General features: G+C 44.9%; 1 protein-coding gene across 17 annotated transcripts in view; it reads right to left on the reverse strand.

Moving 5' to 3' along the window:
- Positions 1 to 115: 115 nt before the first annotated feature.
- UNC80 (unc-80 homolog, NALCN channel complex subunit) overlaps positions 116 to 16,629 on the reverse strand; it is a 131,877-nt gene continuing 115,363 nt past the window's right edge. For 9 of the 17 annotated variants that reach the window (XM_039728781.1, XM_039728780.1, XM_039728770.1 and 6 more), the window contains 6 exons: positions 15,087 to 15,225; positions 13,014 to 13,070; positions 6,432 to 6,513; positions 5,835 to 5,946; positions 4,281 to 4,471; positions 116 to 3,298 (listed from right to left, as the gene is read on the reverse strand). In XM_039728781.1, coding sequence (XP_039584715.1) covers positions 3,029 to 3,298; positions 4,281 to 4,471; positions 5,835 to 5,946; positions 6,432 to 6,513; positions 13,014 to 13,070; positions 15,087 to 15,225 — 851 coding nt within the window. In that variant the 3' untranslated portion in view covers positions 116 to 3,028. The remainder of the gene's footprint in view (positions 3,299 to 4,280; positions 4,472 to 5,834; positions 5,947 to 6,431; positions 6,514 to 13,013; positions 13,071 to 15,086; positions 15,226 to 16,629) is intronic. The other 8 variants (XM_039728775.1, XM_039728778.1, XM_039728777.1 and 5 more) reach the window with 3 other exon arrangements.

A 16,629-nucleotide genomic window follows, 5' to 3' on the forward strand; every position in this document is an offset into this window, starting at 1 on the left:
GGGTAAACATTAACAAGGGCTGTGGGCATCCCGGAAGAAAAGGGCGCATGGAAACCCTTCAGAGCGCCGGGCACACACCGCGTTACGCAAGAGGCTCACACACAGAACTCTGTCCTTTGCCGTCGTTCCTTTGTATTTAATCCTCGGGACAACGTTTGCGTAAAATGCTGAGGCAACGGGACCGACTGACACGTGGACAGGACAGGCAGAGCCGGACATTGCCGAGCACGACACGCGGCCAACACTATGTACATAAAGCAGCATCGGGTGCCTTCACAGCAGAAATAATAATAATAATAAATAAATGGTACGGCCACGCGGGAGGACAGCACAAACCAGCTAAAGTACTTGGTATGGCACTCATCATTAAATGACGGCATTAAATGCAACTGGTGCGGCAGTAAAACATGTGGGAGGGCAGGCTGAGGGGCTGGCCTGTCTGTGCCACCTCTGAACGATCGTCCCACAAAAGCAAAGCCAGCTGCACAGCCACCTGGACAACACTAAATTGCAGATTACATACTTTATAAGTTGCATTGATTTCTAGGAGGGTAGACATTAAAAAGAGGCGTTTTAGTCCTTGCTATGGCTTACTACTGTGGATTCACCTGTGACAGTGGAAACTTGAAAGTTATATACATGGAATGAAATGAAGTAAATCACAGTTATTTTGTCATCTCTAGAGCAGAGTGCTGTGGAAAGGCCTCTACTTTTCACTAAGGAAGATGCTTCCTCCTTTTCTGCAGAAAAGGTCACTCTAAAGTGCACCCTGAATGCTGTGTGTGTTGTGTCCCAGCCATTTACTCAGCTCATGTCTGAAGCTTTCCTCCCCCCAGACTGCCAGTGACCAAGCCTACCTTGGGACTTGAAAGTGAAGCAGTGGGGTTTTTTCTCATTTGTGCGTCAGTGTTAATAATAAAACTCAGCATCTGGAGTTCAGCAATTCTTGGAGTGACCTCTGAGCTGGGAGCTAATCTAAAGCAGCATCCTACAGGTAGCTGGCACAGGCTCCAGTGCACTAAGGAGATAAAAGCAGTACAGCATGTTTTGATCAGCAGAGGAAACAGTTTGTTATCCAGGACATCTGCTGGGACATTGTCACCTCTCCTTCAAGACCAAGAACCCCTTGGAGCTGCATTAGAACACCACCTGTACATTATATAGCCCCATGTACGTGGGGGATTGAGGTGGTGCACTATGAAAATAGTTGGTTTTTCAGCCCTGCTGTTCCCAAGACATGCTGAGATTCTCTCACCAACGGGGTGGTAGCAGAGCATGCTCAGCACCTGGGACAAAAATGGCTTTTGCTCTCTTCAGAGGTTTAATGTGAGTGATTTCCCTGCCCAGACTGGTGTGCAGAGCTCCTGTCCAATGTGAGCATCTGGCAAATGCCAGGCAGCGCAGCCTGAGGTCCATGGGCTTCCCAGGCTGAAACCTGCTGCCAGGTGTGTGGTTAATGGTCCCAGCCCCAGGAAAAAAAACCTCTGGGCTGCACTACAGCAGCAAGGAGCTGGCTTGGCAGAGCAGTGCTTCCACAGCCATTGAGAGCCCGTGAGGAGAGCTGCAGGTCCTTTCTTTGGAGATGGCTAGAAGGACACCATTTCCCTCCTGGGTAAGGCTGGTTTGTGATTGTGTGCCCAAACTGCAGGCCCTCAGGAGCCAAAGTGGTAATGAGCACAGTTTAGATACTCTCAGGATGATCCAAAACGCTTTCCTCTGCACAACAATGACATGATTATAAACTCCACTTAGTCTAACATGAGCCAGAAAAGGCAGTGTATGATTCCCAAGGGTCTCTTTGGGCATTGCTGATGATTTCATGGTTTGTTTCACAGCTATTTTGCAGTTTGCCTGTCAGCAGCTAATGGCTAAATTCACATTTCAGTGTAATTCCATGATGCTGCAGAAAAACCCTTTAACTCAGCTGTGACTTCAGCTGATCCCCCCCCAGGGATCTCCACCTTCCATAAAGGTTACATACATTCAGTACTTGCAGCCATGAACGCTACATACATAAAATGGAACCTTTTAAAATACAATCTCAGCATGCCAAAAATAGATTCTTTCATCAAGTTTCTGCCCTGCAATATCCATCTTTTGTTTAAAATGTACATATATATCTATATATATATATAGTAACATGAAAATACCATATATAAATATTTACTTTAAATCCCTCTACGTACATCCAACAGCATCAGGGGAGCAGTTGCTTGGGGCCAGAAGGTCCAAGCATTCCAGATGCAGTTTCTTGGAGTATTTTTTTAAACTCTGGAGATGAATAGCTCAGTACACTAAAGCAGGACAGTGTGGGTTATTTATACCACTTGCAGACCACTCAGCCCCTGCCCATCTGTGTCTGTGGACAGCACATGCATTCCTGCTTAGGCTATATACTGTATTTAGTTTTACAGAGCAAATATTTTTGTAGCACAAGGGCAATATTTTACAGAGTGGAATGGAACTAACAGACAAAAGTAAACTCAACTAAAGTCTGCAGTGCCAAAAAAAAAAATCTAATGGTGCATATTGTTGCTCTGCATGTTAGAAACAATGGTCCCAGGCTTGAGAAAATCAAGCTTTGGATTGGTACTTTCTGTCACTGTTTTCAGGGTGCAGGAGCCTTGCATTCAGCTACTGTGTAGCCCTCCTCTCAAAAACACTACAAAAATAAATCTCAGGCACAGTCTCAGAAGAGACTTCTCTGTCTCCCACAGTCCAACAGCCCATAGCCAGAGAGGCTGCTGAGCACAGTGCATGGCTGCCAGATCAGGGCTCTCTGGAGCACGTTTGCCTACACACCCTTCTCCTGAGAATTCTGTACCAGTTCTTGGTTCCTGTGGTCCTGCCCTGAACTGAAAAGAGATCTCACAAATAGAAATTCGCCGGCCTATAGCAACCGGCTGATAGCTATTTCCTGCTCTAGGATAATAAAGTGCTCTTGTTTTAATTAGTTACTATTTAGCAGGGACCTCTAAGGAAAGGTAAACCCTTCCTTCCTCCTCCCGCTCCTGCACTTCCCCGGGAGTTAAACATGGGATTCATCCAGGTCCACGTCGGTCTCGCCGAGCTCCACGTGCGCGAAGCTGAAGCGCGTGGCCAGCAGAGGGTTCTCCGTGCCCGTGTCCTCGCTGATGTGCAGGACAGTGTCCCCGTGCTGCAGCAGGCTCGTGGTCTCCAGGCCCGCGTAGTCCTCGGTGTCGGAGAGCTGCGGGGGCGGCGTGCCCTGCGCCGTGGCTGCCCGGGGTTCCGAGCCCTCCTCCTCCTCCTTCTGCTCCTCGGCAGAGAGTGCCTCGCTCTGCAGTTGAGGACAGCTGGTGGTCAGGCTCAGAGAAAGCAGGAGGGACAGGGGGGAAAAAAGGAAAGGAAGGTCTGTAAAGTATTTTCTACCATAAAGAAGCAGGCACTTGCAGATTATAAATCCCTTAAAATTATACCTAACAATATATTTTTGCATTTACATCAAAGATCGGAAAGGTTATCTGATTTGAGTTATTAACACTTCCTCATTTCATCTTTTTTAGCATATGGCTTCAAATGGAGAGTAGGTTTACACGAGATATTAGGAAAAATCCTTTATACTGAGGATAGTGAGCCACTGGAAAAGGTTTCGTAGGGAAGCTGTGGCTGTCCCATCCCTAGGAGTGTTCAAGGCCAGGATGGATGGGCTTGGAGCAACCTGGGATAGTGGAAGGGGGTGGAATGAGTCCAAACCATTCTGTGATTCATTCTCTGATTCTGAAGACAGAGATCATTAATTTGTGCATGGCAAAGAACATAACCTCAAAGGACACTGGATATCTGGGCATATAAAAGTGATCTCAGTGTCACTGATGTGTTGAAGGGATGACTGGGATTGTCCCTGCACCATCCTCAGTGGGGACCAACACAGAAAACTGCTGGACAAGCAATTTCTTTTGCAATGTGATGCCTAAACAGTCCAGAGGCTTTGATGGATTCCTTCCTTAAGGGGACACCTCTCAGGGAGCAAGCTGTGCAAACCTGCTGAGGACAGCTTGCCTTGGTGATGAGGTGCACAAGGACACTGTATGTGATGGGAAGATGGAAAGAGAAGATGTATTTTCAAAAGAGGAAGATGCAGAAAATGTATTTTCAAATTAAGACTTGTTGCATAGAGCTGGAGGGGAATGGCTTTACAGAAGCAGGGGCTTGACAGCAGAGTTTGCTGTCTTTACCCTCCTGCCAGCTTTCATCACAGCGCTGTACTGCAGCCCCATGCCGGGAGGGACACGGGCACAGAGCCAGCAGTGTCACGTTACCTGGCTGTGCAGATCAGCCACGACGATGGCAGGCGAGGACGTCAGCACAGGTTTGCCGAGGGGCTCCTGCTGGCCGGCGGCCTGGGGGCTGCTGCGGCTGCAGCCCGGCTGCTGTGCCGGCGGCTCCGCGGCGCTCCCCGGGGCTGCCTCGGGCTGCGCCTCCGTGAACGTCACCGAGCGCTTCTGCTCCGCTGCAGGGCACGAAGCCCGGGAAACTCGGGGTTAGGTTTGGGAAGAAATACACAGAAAAGGAGAGAGGGGATCCCTGGGGGTTTTACAGCTGAGACAGGATTTGTCTGATTGGCATCTAATCTAAAAGTCTTTTATCCTGGGTTTCCACTGCAGCCACAGCAGGACTCTGCCAGCATGCCTATCCTTGTCATGGCTTGGTGAGAAAAATACCACCCATAAAATATTTTCATTCCAGAAAAATACACTAAGTTGAATTGCCATGTGATACTCTCAAATGTAAAAGAAGAACTGGCATGCAAAAAAGATAGGAGAATTGCCCAAGGTTTTGCTGAAAATTGAGGAAAAAAAAGTGCAACAGATAACCCCTCATTCCTGCAGACTAAGTCCACTAGCCAGGAATAACAGAAGAGCACGGAGTAAAGACAGCTAGACTAAAAACTTCACAGTCAAGCTGATATTCCCATTCCTGCTTTTAATTATTTTTTGTTAACTTTTTTGTTTCAAACATCTCCCGCAGTGGTGTTGCCCCAGCACACTCCTGCTGAAACCCAGCAAGTTCACAAGTAACTTTGCTATTGGAGATGTTTCCTCCAAAGCTCAGTGCTCACTTCAGATGGTAAAGAATACAGCCACCTGCTCAGCTTGGCAGTGCTGACTCCTGGAAACATAGAGCACAGACTGGAACAGTTCTACATTCATTTCCACATACACTCCTTAGAGCTCTGTACTGCTAAGCCTATGATGGAACACGTCCTTCTTTCTACTACTCTCAACAGCATCTTCCAGACTTGCACATCTGGAGGTTTTGGATGAGGCACCCTGACTAGAGGAAACCCATCCCCTAAATTCTCTATAACTCTTGGAAACAAGATAATTCATTGCCCATGTCCTGTTTAACTGTGAAAACCTCTGGAGAAACCATCAAAGTGTTTTGAAGGGGTCGATTTCTGACAGGAAAAAATATAAAGCTCCTGGGACTTCACTCTGCTAAGCCTATGATGGGACACGTCCTTCTTTCTACTACTCTCAATAGCATCTTCCAGACTTGCACATCTGGAGGTTTTGGATGAGGCACCCTGACTAGAGGAAACCCATCCCCTAAATTCTCTATAACTCTTGGAAACAAGATAATTCATTGCCCATGTCCTGTTTAACTGTGAAAACCTCTGGAGAAACCATCAAAGTGTTTTGAAGGGGTCGATTTCTGACAGGAAAAAATATAAAGCTCCTGGGACTTCACTTTAATATAAGCTACGAACATATATATATATAACATAAGCTACTATTGCTTTAATCTCAAACCACAGCATTTTCTGCTTTCCAGTGAGGAGTGGTGGCTCTGGAAATGCAGCAGTGCCCTACCACAAGGTTTAGGCTTTGGCTGGATGCTCCGTCTGGTGGTTGAAAGCCGAGCTCCGTGACGGCTCCGCGGCTCCGTTTGAGTCTTCTGACGGGACAGCAGCGGCCGTCGAAGCTGAGCATTGGAACAGAGAGTCAGGCTGGTGTATGGTCACACACTGCACAGATCCTTCTCTGAAAGGAGGACACATCACTGCTCTCTGTACCTCCGATGGCCCCTCACTCTACTTTTAGCAGGTATGTGTTTTAAGGCCTCCATGGCTCACATTTCCTTCATATGAACTGGGCTTTTCAGTTTCAACACTGAATGTAATGCAGGGCAGGCTGTGTGACCACAGTAATAAGAAAAAAGCCTGCAGAGGACAAGACTGAGGAATTGAAAACAAAGGGCACCTCCTCTCTCAGGGATTTGCCTGGCTTCACACCTACAATTTGTGCTATGGTCCCTGCTAAGTCAAGGGACTGCCCTAGTACAGCAAAAATTAGGTAGAAGTGACACATCCCATCCACACATCATGTCCAAACAGCCCCGTACAAGACAAGCCAAAACAAACCCCACAGCAGGAGAGACGGTTTGCTCACTGCTGCCCGTGTCCTCACCTGCCGCAGGCCTCTCTTCCGCCCCAGGGGCTGCTGCAGGAGGAGGTTCTGCTGTCCTGGCTCGCTCTGCACACTCGCCACCCTGTGAGATGTTGACAGCATTAGGCCAAGGAGAGAAGCATGCTGCATAACTAGTGGGTGTCCTGGTAATTGGGACTAAAGTAAATAAATAAACAAGAGATCGACCAACCACTAATGGCACAGTCACTTCAAAGAGCAGCACTATCTTTGAAGGATGGGAGGGGACATGTCTGTTGGGTTGTGGCTTCCGGGGCTTAGGAAAGGGTGGGAGGTGGAGTCATGGTATTCAGGACTTGGCCACGCACAGGTAGCATCCAAATATAAATAACTGCAGATTTCAGTTTTCAGTCATTGATTGATGCATCCCACTGAGCAGCACTCACTTCTCTGCATCCTTTGCCACATCAGTGAAGGCAGGAACATCAGCTTCCTAGCTCAAAAGCCTTCTTGTTTGCTTTTCCTTTATTTAAGGACAATGTTGTAAAAGCTGTTTTTTTCCTTCCCAAACAAGACTCCACGGCCTCATCACAATTTTGTCATCTGGTTTTAATATCAATTTAAGTCAACAAACAAAAAACAAACGCAAAGTGACAAAGGATCCATTCACATAATGGATGCATGAGTTATGTGAACAAGGCCCCACACTCAACACTTGCAGCCTCAAGTCTTTTTGTGACTAACAAACAAAAGAGACAAGTAAACAAAAATTAGATCGATAGATAGATAGATACATAGATAGATAGATAAACACATCTTTTGGTTTTTAATATACTGGCACAAAATATCTGAAAACCTGCAGTAGAGGAAACTTTAGCAATAAAACAAACTCGGCTATGTGCCATCTCATACTACCATTCAACTGACCATTCAACCTACTTAATATAAAAATACCAGCCTCCCCTCATTTTTATCAAAGCACTGTATTTCTCCAAACACTGGATATTTAGCAGTCACAAAACACTTTAGCTGAGAGACTTATGACTACAGTAGTCACTAATAGTTAAGACAGACTTCTTTTAACTCAGGCAGCTGCTTTTTTTAAGCCAGACTGGCATCCACTGAGCAATGTGTCCTATTTAAGCAACTTCCAGCTACAGCTGGTATGCAAAGTGTTCAAGATTCAGTATTGCAATCCATTTTGTCTTTGGCTTGCATTAATCTAAAGGAAAACAACATTCTTTTGTCTGGATGCTTCCTTGGATCTGCCTGGAGTCTGTCAGTACCACCAAGAGAATGAAGGCTTAATCACCTGACTGTTCAGGGCTGGAGGAAGAAGACAAACCTAGGGACATGGTCAGACAAGACATGGAGGATGGCTTTGTCTTCTGAGCAGTTCAGTCTTCACTTTGGCAGAAGTTACCAATTGTCCTTAGAAGGTTTGGTGGAACAGAACATGGAGGGTTTTCCTGCTCTGCTGTGGGGCTGTTGGGGTTTAGCATTTTTCCTTTTGTTTCTTTCTCTCATGGAATTTTGTCCCATCTGTCACTAAGAACTGATACTTAGGAGAGACAAGAGAAGTTTCCATGGGGAAGGGTGCAGCTGGCCACTCTCCTAACTGAGAGGTTTCTCTTGGAAGGGCAGAGATACCACAAGAACTGGGTTGGGAAAAGGATCTGGTGGCTCCTGGCTCTCTGAGCTTCGGAGGAGGACAGTGGAGCTGCTGCCTGGGGAGGGAATTCACCACTGCCAGCCCTGCCCTGTTCTCTCTTACTCCAGCTGAGCGTTTGCTCATGAGAGCAGCCATTGAACTGGGACTTTACTGGTGCCCTGTCTCACTGGAAAGGATCCTTGCCATGTCTTTGGGTGCCTCAGGAGAAAAGATGGGGACCCCAACCCCCTCCCCCTGCCTGGAGGGTGACTGTGGAGGAGCCCTGCTGCTGATGCCTTGGGCTTCTTTTGCTGCACTCTAACCCACACTCCTGCCTGCCAGGACACCCCACGGCAGCTGCTGCAGCTGTGGACTTTGGAGTTTCTGCTGCCTCTTGTTTGGCACCCTGGGCGAGCATATCTTTGAATGAAAGCCACTTAACTTCAAAGTTATAATAATTCAGAGGGAAGTGGGTCATATTTTCCATTCCAAAGGAGGTTCCCACCTCCGCTGGCAGGCACTGGTCTTTCAAACCAAGATGGGGCAAAGTCTGGTTACCTGATCTGAAGGCCTTATTCCTTCCTCCCTTTCATTTAAACTAAAGCCAGACTTTGCACTGAACCATATCCATGTGTTTATCGCTTCTCCAGGGGAGACAGTGGGAAACTTCGAGGAGAGAGACATTTTGGGACCCTGAAGATGTTTATCTTTTGATTGACAGACTACAGCCTAATAATCCGGGCTTGCCCTCAGCAATCTCACCACAGCTGCACTGCCTTGGAAAAAGAGGAAAAGCTTCAGCAAGCTCAAAGCCAAAAAAACCAAGATACATTTGAGTCCTTTTCTTCCTTAGACAGGTCTTCCAAATGAAACTGCCAGTCCCTGGAGCATATATCCCACATTTTCCATAGCATATTGACATGCTTTACACAGCAAGCATCCTAAAATCCACACAAACACCTGCCTAGGGATAAGCAGAGCCCTTAGAGTTACCTCCTATTAGCAGGAATATGTTCTTAAATCAGACAGTGACTGCAGCACATATGACTGGTAATTTCAAAAGCATCACATCATTCCTTATTAAATCAGAGACTGCACTTAAATTAGTCTTTATATTTGTGATCCAGACTACTTGAAATTGCTTGGTGGATATTGTTAATCTTCTATTTCTAGGATTACATAAGAACTTATTCTTCTGAGTTTCTAGAAGTTTTTACAGTGGTTACCACTATGTGAATGAAGTAGGAATTAAAATCTGAAACAAGCTCACTTCACATGTGATATGAAAACACTTGAAAAAGGCCTTAGATAACAGGTAAACATGGACTGTGTGAAGGCACAGAGGCTATACACAAGATAAAAACTATTCCCATGCACTGGAGACAAACAATAGGCAAGGAAAAAAAAAGCTGGACTTCTTGTCTTCCTGCTGGAATCTGGGATTTTCAGCCACAAGTGAAATTAGTTAAGTGAGCTGGTGGATGTTCACTTCCAGTACTGAATCATTACACAAATTGGTATAATCTGGGATGACCTTACAAGCTAAAACTGCAGATACCTGTTGCAGGGAAATGGTGGACCTGAGAGCAGCTGAGTTTTGCAGAGCTGCCTGTGCACAACACAGTCCTGCTGTGGCTGTCTTTGGGCTCTCTATCCCCACATTTAGAAGAAGGAAAGAGAGAGAAAGAGAATGCTAAAGACCACAGACAAGTTACTGAATTTTCAGCTATAAGTTTTCTCTTCATGAGGGTTTGTGAGGGTTTCTTTTCACCTCAAACAGAACTACCCATCCTGTTGCTGTGAAAAGGAACATGGCAGCAGAGGGTTGGCTCTGTGCAGCCTGCCCTCCCTCCTTTTCCTCTGTCCTTGTTTACCAGCCCTGACCAGGAATACACTGTTTTTCTGAGCCAAGGAACCCCAAATCAAGTCCTTTTTCAGCTGTGTATTTCCCCCCCTACCCATGGCACTGTGATCTCTAAGAACAGTTTTTCTGAAGGACATAAGCCACATTTATTTGGAAATAAGAAACAAGATTTTTTTCCTGCCCAACACAAAGATGCTCTGTCATTCTGAGTATCTCTGTCAGGGGTTTATTTGCACACTAATGTTGCTCCCATTATACAGGGCAGAAGTGAGCCAAAGATCAAACCAACCCAAGTTTATGGATGCATGTTGCCAGCTCTACAAGGAATGACACACAGTGGGGGCCAAAACAAACTTTGTCAGGTTGGCAAGTAAAAGAAGTGATGCTCAAGAAGAAAACCTAACCATACAAGCAAAGAAAAAAAAAAAAAACAAACCAACCAACCAACGAAACAACAAACAAAAAACCAAACCAAACAAAAACAACCCAACAAAACAAAGGAAGCAACAAGTCTCAATGTCTATTAAAGAGATGTAAATGCTTGCCACACCATCATGGTAGAGCATACACACTTTGTGTCCTTAGACATATGAATGAGAAGGTTGGTGAACAAAGGCAGTGGAGAATGGGTTAAATATATTGTATTTCCAGACACATCCTAGCCCAGTTAGCATTAAATCTGCTGCTGCAATTGCCCTGGCGATGTGGATTCAATCTGATTTTTCCTGTTAGGAGCCATTAAGTTAGGATAGGCACAAACACTACAGGGAAATGTGTTTGTGCAACAGATTTCCATTACAGTGGCTTCACCTTCTCCCTTTCTGATTTGGGAAAATATCCTGTCCTCTCAGATTATAACCACAACAGATCAAGATGCTCCTCAGCCCTGCACCCCAAGCTGGCTGAGCACTTCAGTGTCACTTCAGTGTCACTTCTCCCCTTCCTGCCTTCCCTGCTTTTCTCCAAGGCTGTGTCTAATTGATATAGAACAACGGGAAACAGACTTTATTATTTCTGTATGTGTCACAATTTGTTTAATTTATTTAAGACTCCTACCTTCCAAAAGGGTCTAATCCCTAGTAAATATTGTTTCTTTATCTCAGTTATGATTAAACATCAGCTTATGAATTTAGGTGACCCTAAAACATTATCATTGTGTGCCAAAATCAAAGTTACATAAGAAAAACTCAAGCCTACTTTATTCAGAACTAATGTTCTTGAATGTAAAAACAAATTAACACTGCCCTATAACCCCCACAGTAAAATAAGCTTTTGCAACATCTGCTTTATTACTGCTGTCCTTTGGAGGAAGATTCCAGTTTTCACGTTTAACAATGCAGTTGGAACATCTTTTCCTCCTCACAGAGATCTAACCTAATCTTTCTAGACATATTTGCAGTGTCTTCATTCCTTCTTAAGGCTTTGCAGCCCTGGTGCCCGTCCTTCAGACATTAGTACCTGCTCCCTGAAGAGGATAATAAACCTCAGCAGAACTGACTGCCAAGTGCATCTGCTCACCCATTTGCTTTAGATCTCTGTACCACAGAGCAGGATGGAGGACAGTGTCCTGGTCCCTAGAGAAGATTTTTGTGACAGGAATTAATAGGAACCCATTGTGCAGCTGATGACATTTCAGGGTTCAGAATGAAATATTGTGTTTGAACACACTTGTTGACTTAGGTGCCTCATAGTGCTTAGCCTCACCACTGTAATTAGGAGTGGCTACCCCCTACTTAACAAGATGAAAACATTTCAAAACCAAAACTGCTGTAACCAAGCATCAGGTCATTATGGCCTTAGCTCAGATACAGACATTTTATCCTCTTCAAAACCTGTGGTGAGTTTTTAGTGCTGCTAAAGGGACAACATGGAAGTTCTTTGACTGAATGATTTCTCTTCACCTCTTTAGCTCAAAGGCCATGCAGTCCATCTTACTTTGTCAGAAAAGCAGGTAACAGCACTCCTGCCTCTGCCAAGAAGCTGAAGTCTTTTCCTAACCCACCACAGCCCAGTCTGCCAGAGCAGGGCTCACACACACGAAGGACACCATGTTGCATGGAATGAGCTCATTGTGGTGACAGCACTGATGAGAAACTCTCCTTTTGTCAGCTCAGGAGAGTGAACAAACAAACACAGCAGCCTGTCCCCCTCCCAAAAAGCCACTACCAACATGGAAACCCAAGCTAATGTGACAGAAACCATCCACACAAACGCCTCTCAACATATCCACAGCTTCCACTGGTGCAGGAATGAAATAGCAAGTTACCCTCCGTGTTGCCAATGTTCTCCTGGGAGGAAAGAGAGATGCTCTTGGGACTAACAACAGCTCTCCAGCCTCAAGAGGATGGGTTGAGAGGCAGGAGCACAGCAGCAGGGCAGGGAGAATGATTAACATGATGGATCTGGGTGTTAAAGGTGCAGCCTTCCCTTCTAAGTTCACTCCTGACCCGTTTGTGTTTGTTCCCCTGTCCGTGGGTAATGAGGAACAGCTAGACCTGAACTCCAGCACTAACAGAGCCATTTTAGATATGGATTTATGGTGTCCACCTGCAAGATTTCAAAGGTGTCATTTGAGAATTGAAAATGCTTTGCAAAATCAATGAGAATTATTGTCAAGCACCCACAAAACACTATATTCCACAGGACTTACCATAATTAGTTTTATCAGTGAATGGTTAAAAAACTCAGATTGCTATTAAGTCTTCTGTGGTGACGGCATTGTGAGATGAATGAAAAAACAGATGTCTCCATTTTACATAAGCCTTCAGACTAATGCTTATAACAGGATACAGCTAATGCCTCTTGGATCATCTTTCTCATGCCTTCCAAGCAATTGTTAAACAAGGGGAAAACCCCAAGGCCAGCCTGCTGCTTCATTCACTACAGCTTTTTCTTTCCCCTTCTCCTTAGCCTTCTCAAAGTTATTGGCAATCAAAGCTGAAAACTGAAGGTGGGTTGCTACACCTTTGACTTGCAGGCCTGAATATTGATGAGCCACAAGAGACAGAGATGGAGAGAGTGACAAAAGGTGAGGGGGAAGAGACAGAAGGTTGGAAACAGCTCGTTTCCCAGCACACACACTGACAGACAGGTAGTGTTCACACTGTACCTAGAGAGGCTGCCCTCAGTGGCCAGGCTCGGGGAGTCATCGAGGACATTAGGTTCACTGCAGGAGGGGCAGGGAGATTAAGAATTTAGGGAAAGAAAATGCAAAAAGCATGCGCTTGTCTCTGTTTTCAAGGGAAAAAAAAAATCAACGGAATAAAAAAGGTAAAAAGAGGACGGTAACGTTAATTGGTCTCACACGCTCAACGGCACATATATGAGTCAGAGGAGCTGAAAGAACATCTGATAACAGGAGCAGTCTGTAGAGAGAGTTCACTCTGCATGAATCCTTCTACATCTCTGCTGAGATTTGGGGAGCTGAGAAGTTCAACAGGATGTGTTTCTAAAGGAAATAAGGCAGGGAACTGCTTTCAAAGCTATTTTCCTGCAGCATTTTGGTTTATTTCAGTTCTATTTCCTTTCAGCTTCAGAGAAGGCTTTTTTCCCTTCGCCATAAGCCACTTCTTCCTTGAGGGAGGGCTGATCTATCTCCCATGAGCTACAGACCACTCTCCTTCTGCTGCAACTCTAAGGACAAACAATCTGGGAAACAAGGTCTCATAGTGCAATGAAACTGTAAATAAACATCTGGCAAGGGCCTTGGCAAAGGGACACAATTCCAGTGCTTTTCTGCAATGCAGCCATCAGGCAGGAGCAGCCTGCTCAGGCCATAGGAAAAACATGAAAGAAAGAGAAAGAAAGAAGGAAGGAAAGTAGTCTGCTGGGTTACCAGCAGGAAAGCAGTAATAATATTACTTAGCATTAATTAGCTTACATTTGTGAGGCAGTCTGGAAGCCCAGAGACCATCCATAACTCAAAGGGCATGATGCTGACAACTATGATTAGGCTTGCTGAGCTGGTCCTTCCCCTACCCAGATGAAAAGTGATTCTCCTGCTGTACCATACACTTAAAAAGTAGAAAGTGAAGCTCTGTGTTAATTAAAGTCTTTTTTTCTCAGCATCACCATGATTTGGGATAGCACAAAGCTCTCAGTCAGCTGTGACTTATGAAGTTTATGCATTGAAGATGGTAGTGAAAGATTGAGGAAAATGCAGTCTTGCATATTAATTTTTCAAGGAACAAAGGGACTGAATCAACTGCGTTCAAGAGTCAAATGTGTTCCTGTAAATCCTTTTGTGAAAACTCCCAGAAAAAATCTGTGTCATTTCTCTCTTGTAAATCACTTCTCCTGTCTCTGCTGGTAGGTACCACAACTGTTAATTTTCCTTCATCTATCAAGGTTATTTCTTTAATTCCAAGCAAGAATGGGGAGGGAACAATGTTGTTTGGTTTTCCAGGGGTGGTGAAGACATAATGTAGAATATATTCTTTAAAGGTTCAAAGGAAATAGCATTAATTAATACATCCATTGTCAGATATCCTTGGATAACTATGTCACAGACAAATAAAACCATAAACATTGCTTATTTAGAAAAAAAAAAAAGTTTAAATGCAAAACTTCTCTCCACATCTTCTAAAGATGTACATTTCCCAACAGGCTCTTTCTCACCATTCCATCTCAAGCAGGAATAAGGCATTCAAAGTTATTTGTATCAACAACTATTTCAGGTTTAAAACAGTATTAAGTCCAATCTTTGAACATAGAATTTAGTTTCTGTGTTAAGCTAGTTACTGCTCTAGGAAGAACAAAGAACACAAGGAAGAACACAAAGTAAATCAAACTGCCTCTGTCCCTCTTTCCCAGCTTCTCAAGATTCCTCCCCATTCCCCTACACAAACTGGGTATGGCTCCCTCGTTCAATTAACAGCCCAAAACCACTTTTCCTTTTGCAGTTCAGTGGCAGCAGAAAAAATAATAATGTAGAGTGTTTCTGAAACTGTTTAAGAGGAAGGTTGTTGGGAATGACAGCTTGTTCTTATGGACCCTACGCAACACAGATCACCTGGAAAATCATTATTCCCAACCCTGCACCCTTGGTCCAACACTATTCCAGGATGAATAAATTTAGCATCACTGTGCTGGCACCAATCCCACCATCCCACCTCTCTGATGTACCTGGGCCATTTCTGCTCTTGCTATTAAAATGGGGAAGGTGAAAAGCCCATGTTTTTACCTTTGGCTGGGTAACATGCCCACCTCAGCCTGAGGTGCAGACATGCTGGAGAGATGGCTGGAGAACCGCCTCCTCGCAATGGCACCCATAAGGTATGTTTCCTGTTCACTTACCACACTGGGCATGCTCAAGGAGTCATCTAGAAAGAGAGAAAAAACAGGAAAGGAGAGGAAACAACCACCCAAACCCCACCTGCATCTCGACAGTTGTCAGGAGATAACAGGATGCCAAAGGAGTACCCAGCATTCACTTACCAAGAGCCCAAGCCTGCAAATTGGAATATTCTGTTAGATTTTACAGCCACTGTGCAGAAAGACATACTCAAAGCTCTGCAGGATGCGGAACCTGACACACATGGGGCAGGGTTTATGTATTCTTTAAATGGCTCCCAGGAAAACATGTTTGCAGAATTCAGCTTCCACTAGGGATTAATTCCTGTGATTAATAAAGTGTTTGTTAATATACAGTGTTGCCAGCATAAAGGTTATAACTGGACATTTTCCTGCTGTGAAATAAACTGCTGCTATGACCTAGCAAAACACTGTGACAAAAAAGCCAAAATATCTGACAGCAAAATGCAGAACTGACACCCTTTCAACACCCTTCAGGACATGCATTTTAAAACATCACCAAAAATTTGGATAAATTGACTCAAATACATCATACTGCAAGAGAACTATGCAGACACCTGGATTGCAATCAGGGCTGCTTGAAACCTTCAGTGTTGTTTCAAATTTTATAAGTATCCAGAAAGAAATTACTTTATTGTGGTTTTTGCCACAGCAACTTGTTAATTACAAGTAACAAAAACAAAGGGGTGGGTTTGTGTAATTTTCTCTCCTCTTTTTGACTTTTTTTTTCAGTTCTGATGTACTGAAATATTTTTATACAGCAGTGTTTATCCAAGGCAGGGCTGAGGAAATAATGCCACAGTTCAGACAGGAAGATGGCACTTACCGTTCCACACAGTGGCTCAGAATTAGTCTGAGGCTGAAACCACATTTTGCCACAGTGAGTAAATATCTAAACCACGTATAAGCAGTACAGCTCTAGGTAGACTGTACAAAGTTGAGTGGTGATTCCAGCTGAAATAAAGTTGGGCTGAACCTGCAAATTTTCAGGCTAACTGCTCTTTCCCTAAAGGCAATTCCTCTGTAACTGCATGGACCTTTCTTTTGAGGCCCCCATTCTCACTCCTTCTGTTGGATGCTCTTGGGGATCCTGCAGGAACAGGATCCCAACTACAGAGCCACAGCCTCTGCCCATTGTCACGATGGCCAAAGAGAGCCTGGCTGCCCAATGGCCTTGTCAGTGAAAGATGACTGCACCAAAAACCTCCGTGTGCCCTCCCCTGTGCCCTGCCACAGCTCAGAAGGCAACGAAGAGGTATTTTACAACCCAGCTTTAACACCATGTACCACCTCATGCTCCTGTGGGCCTTTTATTCACACTGGGACACGAGGGCAACCGTGCTCCCCTCCCAGAGGGCCTCTGGGCACCAAGAAAACATCTTCAGCGTTCGGGACTTCGTATGTGGCCACGT

Source organism: Passer montanus, unplaced genomic scaffold, assembly GCF_014805655.1.
Source record: "Passer montanus isolate IOZ18808 unplaced genomic scaffold, ASM1480565v1 scaffold66, whole genome shotgun sequence".
In the NCBI taxonomy this organism is placed as follows: domain Eukaryota; kingdom Metazoa; phylum Chordata; class Aves; order Passeriformes; family Passeridae; genus Passer; species Passer montanus.